Genomic DNA, 6000 nt, shown 5'->3' with positions numbered 1-6000 from the left:
CAAGTAAATAAAACATAGAACCATGTTTATGGATGTTGCCATATCTCTTTCCAAATGTTTTCCTTTTTAGACTAAACAACTCTCTCTACTTGGAAGCTCATGGGTTCAAGGGTCTTGTTTCTGCTGCAGTACTTTGCAATCTCTCTAACTTGTTTATATCTGTATTTAAGTGAAGGGCTCAACAGCTGCCAACTGCTGTCTACTTTACCAGCACTGGCAGCTGTATTTATATTTATTGTGTTTTATCATAAACACTTCTCCTGATGCAATGCAAAATGGCATTTTTAAAAAGTGCTTTATGCTGTTGATTCTACTTCTATAGTTTTGTTGGCTAGTCTGGTATTTACCCAATTTGTGTGCTCATATCTTGTTCTTTAACAGTGTCTTGTCCTTGGGGGTATTTGTTGTGTTGTTTAATTACTACCCTTTTCTGTATATTGTCAAGATCATGCAAAGCTGGATTTGGACCTTCAAAAATATTGGTGCTCTGCACATTTCCTCCCATTAAGAAAATGTTATCATTTTTGGATGAAGCAAGCTTGAGAGAAAAACATTTAGGCAAAATTATGAGAGCTTCAGGTTTTGTTTATTTCAGGAAATCCAGTGGGTCAGAGTTTCATTTTTCTGTACTTTTGTTTCATTTCTCTTATGTTCTCCTTATTCTACTGGAGCATGGCTTAGTGAGCTGATAGGAGAAATGAGGAAGACTACAAGGCATACCAAAAGTACTAAAAATCAGTTTTCATAGTTATGTCTGTGAAAGTTTTACACCGGTATATAAGTTTGTAAGTACATTTTATAGCATATTTATTGCCATCGATTATCCTTTGTGCCAGCCTTGCTATTCTAACAACTGCTTAATGTCAGATGACTCATTGCTTTCAGCCATATGGGAGGAAAAATAAAAAAACCCCACATTAGTATGCTATGTGTATGCTATGTGGGGTGTTGTAGGACTGGAGAAAGTCTAAGGAACAACTTCCTGGAGTCTGGAAAGGGCAGATGATAATACCACTTGGGAATCTTCCAGTGAGGAAGACAAAAGCCAGTGCAGAGTTTGTGGTGAGTTTGGGTAAAATGCTTTGTGTATTCCTCTGTGGCTGTGATTACATACATTATTCAAAGGAATTAAATAAAACTGTGAAAAACAGCTTCTCTGGCTATGCTGATCTCTTGCCTGAAAAGTCAGGCAAAGTGCCTCATTTTATCTAAATCTTTAGAATAAATTAATTTCCTGGGAGAACATTAGCTGCACATGCATTTTAGATTGAACTATCACCCTTCTATTGACATATTAAAGCAAAGAAAGTTATCTTAAAAATAGGAATGTTTAGATCTTGTGGTTTTGTTTGTTCAATGGGCAAAAATCTTATTACAATATTTTAAAATCACTTGCCCAAACATTAAGTTGTTATATTCTTATTACCCTCATGTTTTGTCTTCCTGGTACTTCTCTGAATGGAACCATTATCTTTTTTCAGGAATTGAAAGTACACAAAGCTCTCCAGAACAGTACAGTGAGTTTGCAGGAGGCTGGACTGTTGCAGCAAGTTTCCAGATCATCCAAAGATCTGTCATAATTTTGATCAAGCCAAGGAATTGACTAGTTGGTCACTGAACACCCCCCTTTTTCTTTTTTTCTGCACTGCTCAGGTACCTGGTCCAAAACCTCCTACAAATTAAACACGTGGTTCAGCTGAACATGGCTCATCATTCAGGTTCAGACAGGTATAGTGCCAGAAGCAGATGTGCAAGCTGTGAGAGCACAGCAGTTATGTATGATACTTCTTTCTGAAGAGGAGAAGCTCTGGTAACTGGGATTGTTTAGCCTGAAGAAAAGGAAGCCCAGGCAGGACCTTATTGATCTTTATGGCTACCTGAAAGAAGGCTGTGGTGAGGTGGGCAGCAGTCTCTTCTCTCAAGTAGCAGAGTGTAGGACAAGAGGAGATGGCCTCAGGTTGCACCAGGTGAGGTTTAGATCGCATATAATGAAAAGTTTCTTCACTAAAAGTGTTGTCAGGCATGGCACAGGCTGCCCAGAGAAGTGGCTGAGTCACCATCCCTGGAGGTATTAGAATCATGTGGAGATGTGGTGCTTAGGGACATGGTTTAGGTGGGCTTGGCAGTGCTGGGTTAACAGTTGGACTTGATGTTACAGGTCTTTTCCAACCTTAATGGTTTGTATGATTCTAAGAATTACCAGCTTAGTCTGTTTGGAACAAGGTTCCTTATGTGCCACACTCTTGTTCTCAGAGCTTGGAAGCAGTGGTTTACATTTTTTGGTTTGCAGATAAAGCGAGAGTGAATATTGCTCTGTGGTCCTGCTTCAGTCATTGAGCCAGGACCTGTTCCAAGGACCGTGTTATGCCCATAGGTGGCATGGGGAGATCTCTTAGTTTGTGTTACTTGCAAAGTGCTGTTAAGTGTGATGTGCTAAATATTAAAAATAACATTAATGTTTGCTTTAGAATCTAGGTATTTAGTGGAATAATTTGGTTTATGATTTCATGTAAAGCCCACATGGCTTGAAAAGTCTAACATCAGAATTCTTTGTTGACATTATCTTTATTGAAGCATGGATCTTTAGCTTGGTTCACCATAAAGTGAAGCATTTGATTTATGATAATAGACAGTTCAGGGCTATAGGGGCATTATAACCTTGCTGGTGTAGATACAACTTTATCAGAAGATACAAACATGACCCGCAATAGAAACAAACACCAAAGAGAACACAATGAAACATTCACTGCTTACAAATCACTTCATTACTACAGACACCAAATGGCAGTTACTGTAAGTAAATCAGTTTCAGAGAACTGACTACATTTAGACAGGGAACTGGGAATTCCTGTTGGGGCTTAATCCACAAATCCTTAGTAGAAAAAAGTTTAATGTCAAGCATTCTTTTTTTATCCACAAAACAATGCTAACCAACAGACATATCAAAGAATAAGACCGAAGGATATCAACGCCTTTACAACTACTTTTGCAATTATCTTCTGGATTAGGTACTTAGATTATTTTTTTAATACATTTTGTAAGAAGGTAAATAGCCCAAAAATCAGCAGCAAAAATATTACAACAACAAAACAAGTAAATACAGTGCCAATGTGTCATGTTGTAGAAGAGAATACGAAGAGGACAAACAATGATAACTTAATCATATAAAATGACACAGAGCTGAAATACAGTGCACTTAAATAACTATGTGACAAAGAATGTTAAATTCTGTACTTAGTATGTAGGTTTTTTTATAAACATAAAATCTGAAAAGTCTTTGTGCTTAAGCTTTTTTTCCTGTTAAACAGAATTAGTTGCTTACTTCCAATACTGCCACTGTAACGGATATTACAACAGATCACAATTTTCACAGACACATCAACATTAAAACATTTACCTATGAGAAAATAAGTCACTTCTCATTAGTTCACAGTGCGAAAAAGTGGTGTATACTCTGTCTTGAAAAAGGCTTTCAGTTATTCATCAAGCCAGTTGCAGAAAAGTCCTGATACCAGATGCAGTGCTAGATTTAAATAATGGAAAGCAACACATCACATGTTGGGAGGAAAAAAAATAAATTTCTCGTTTCTTCATGGATATCGTCTAAGTGACCTTCGTCTTCTGTTGTAGAAATGCCTGAGCCCATGTTGCCGTGAAAAATTCATCATGTAATTTTGTTTGCGAGTGCTGTCAGAGGGTGAAAGAAGAGAAGAGTGTCAGTTTCTTTTATATGTAGTGTAAATTCTTTTCTAGCAGTGAGCTAGTGGGGCTGATTCTTCTTTGTCCTTGCACGACTTTTCAAGTCTGTGCAAAGTGGTGTGAAGCACACCCTTTGTTTAACTGCAAAGGTACAAGGCAATGGAGAATCCGTCCCACTTGGCTTTCATTTACAGAAAGTTATCTTCGGGAAAGGTTAAGAGCTTTCAGCTAATGAAAACTGGTGCTGCCTAGGGCCAGATTCACTAAAACTGTACACTTCATAGCATTTCTCTGTGGGGGTTTTATACTCCAGTTATCCTTCTGTCTTTCATCATTAACTGCTTTATCTTGAGAACAGAAGAAAAGCTTTACTCCACTTCATTATCTTATTTTACCTTATAGGAAGTGAAGTACAACACTTTTATTCAGATTAATGTTGCCTTCCCCTATGCACCGTCTTCCAAAATGAAAGGAAGGTCTGGGAAATAAGCATCATCATGTCTGGCAGGAGACCAAGCAAGAGAGCCCAACTGCAGCCGAATTTAAGAAGGCACACTTGTTTGGAAAAGCTACCTGGAGTACAAGGCCCATCCTACCTAATGTAGGTTTCTACTTCTCCCACTGAGGGAAGAAGGAACCATGAGAGGGCAGATCTGTGAAGTGAAGACCTGCAGTCAACAAATCTCCCATTTGTGGGTTCAAGGAATGTTTTCACTCTAATGAGTTTTGTCTGTGAGTAAGAAGTGAATACTCATAATGTAGTAAGTAATTCTTTCCTCTCTAGTGCATAAGTTTATTTTTAGTGAATATGGCCCTTAGGAAAAAGGAGTAATTGCATGCTTTGCAAAATACCTGATTCTCCACAACCAAAACCAACCTTTGCTGTAGTATGCTAATTTAACCTAAAAAAATGTGTCTAACAAAATTATGCCCTTTTTATGAGCTAATCTTAAACACAATTGACTAAATTGATTAATAGTTGTTATGTCAAAATCTAGATTATAAACCTCAAAGTAAATCCAAGTAATTTCCTGACTAGTTTTCCAAGGCTTTGCAATTTTTAATTTTTTTCCCCACTGGAATGTACATACAAGAATGAAATAAAGACCAGCTTCTGGTGACAATGAAAGAAAACAGATGTACACTTGGCACAACTTTTGGTACTGTCACAGTAAGGTAGAGCTCTAGAGCATCTGGCAATTGAGAGAGGGGTTAGTGTTGGCTTATTCAAGTGAAATGGAAAGGTTTGTGCTGATTTGTAAGTTTTGTGTGAGAGATTGATAGTGGTGAGTTTATGTAACTTTAATGCCACTTGGTAGCTCAAGTGCAAAGCAGGACTGAACATCAGTCTTCATTCTGGTCCTTAAGTTATCAGGGTGGAAGGTCACCCTGGCTCCAATGCCATCTGTCTCACTGATGAAGACAGGAGGGAAATTACGACCCCAAACCTGCTCCTGAGTGACTGCCATTGGTCATGAAGCTTGAAGAAGTTCTTAATTTTCCCTTCCCTTCAATTCCCATTGCCTGGAAAGTGGGTGGTTCCTCAGACACAGGGCCTTCATGGCCACATCCCACCTCTCAGGAGAGCGTCCTAAGCACGAGGTGAGGATGGAGCACCTGTCTGCTGGAAGAAGAAACACAGCAGATGGGCCTGGGAGAAAGCACAGCTCAACTCCGAGCAGCTTTGCTCTTTTCACTGGATACAGAACCTGCCAAAGTGTTTGGCTGAAAAAATTGCCATTTCTGAACCTGGTTAAATTTAGGAGGGAGCTTGGCTTTGCTAGCCTCAGCCTGGACAAGACTGGGACAGATGGGGCACATGCTGAGCTGCAGTCCTTGTCCCAGGAGCCTTTTCTGTCCTGTCTTAGCTTATGTCCAGCAACAGCTCAGCAGCGATGTTCAGGACTGGTTTTGGACACTGATATGTGCATCCGGCCTCTATTTCACTTCAAATTGACCAACCATTTTGTATCTGGCCTTAAAGGGATGGTGAAGATGTTTAAAACAATGAACAAAGAAAAAAAAGAAAAGAAAGAATTGAAAAAAAGGAACAAAGAAATGCTTACCTAGTAATGTAGAAGGGATTTACTTATCTTTTTATCTATATAATTTTGTTACATTGGAAGATGATCAAGGTGTTAGAAAGAAGCATGTATTTATGTCTTACACTGAACACCATAGCAATGCAGTGTGTGAAAAATAAGAGAAATCTAAATTCTCAGGAATGCTTTTTTTTTTTTCCTTGCATTAATGTAGTTCAGTCTTGTCCTCACTGACATGAGACAAGACTTTCCAACTACT

At 38.6% G+C, this 6000-nt stretch overlaps 1 protein-coding gene across 1 annotated transcript in view; it reads right to left on the bottom strand.

Moving 5' to 3' along the window:
* Positions 1-2546: 2546 nt before the first annotated feature.
* Positions 2547-6000, bottom strand: part of RELN (reelin) — a 276870-nt gene continuing 273416 nt past the window's right edge. The window contains exon 64 of the mRNA XM_041474646.1: positions 2547-3687. Coding sequence (XP_041330580.1) covers positions 3591-3687 — 97 coding nt within the window. The 3' untranslated portion in view covers positions 2547-3590. The remainder of the gene's footprint in view (positions 3688-6000) is intronic.

The sequence above is a fragment of the Pyrgilauda ruficollis genome, unplaced genomic scaffold (genome assembly GCF_017590135.1).
Source record: "Pyrgilauda ruficollis isolate IOZ18807 unplaced genomic scaffold, ASM1759013v1 scaffold33, whole genome shotgun sequence".
Classification (NCBI taxonomy): Eukaryota; Metazoa; Chordata; class Aves; order Passeriformes; family Passeridae; genus Pyrgilauda; species Pyrgilauda ruficollis.
Note: the sequence above shows the minus strand (reverse complement) of the source record. Positions and strands in the feature narration are given on the sequence as shown.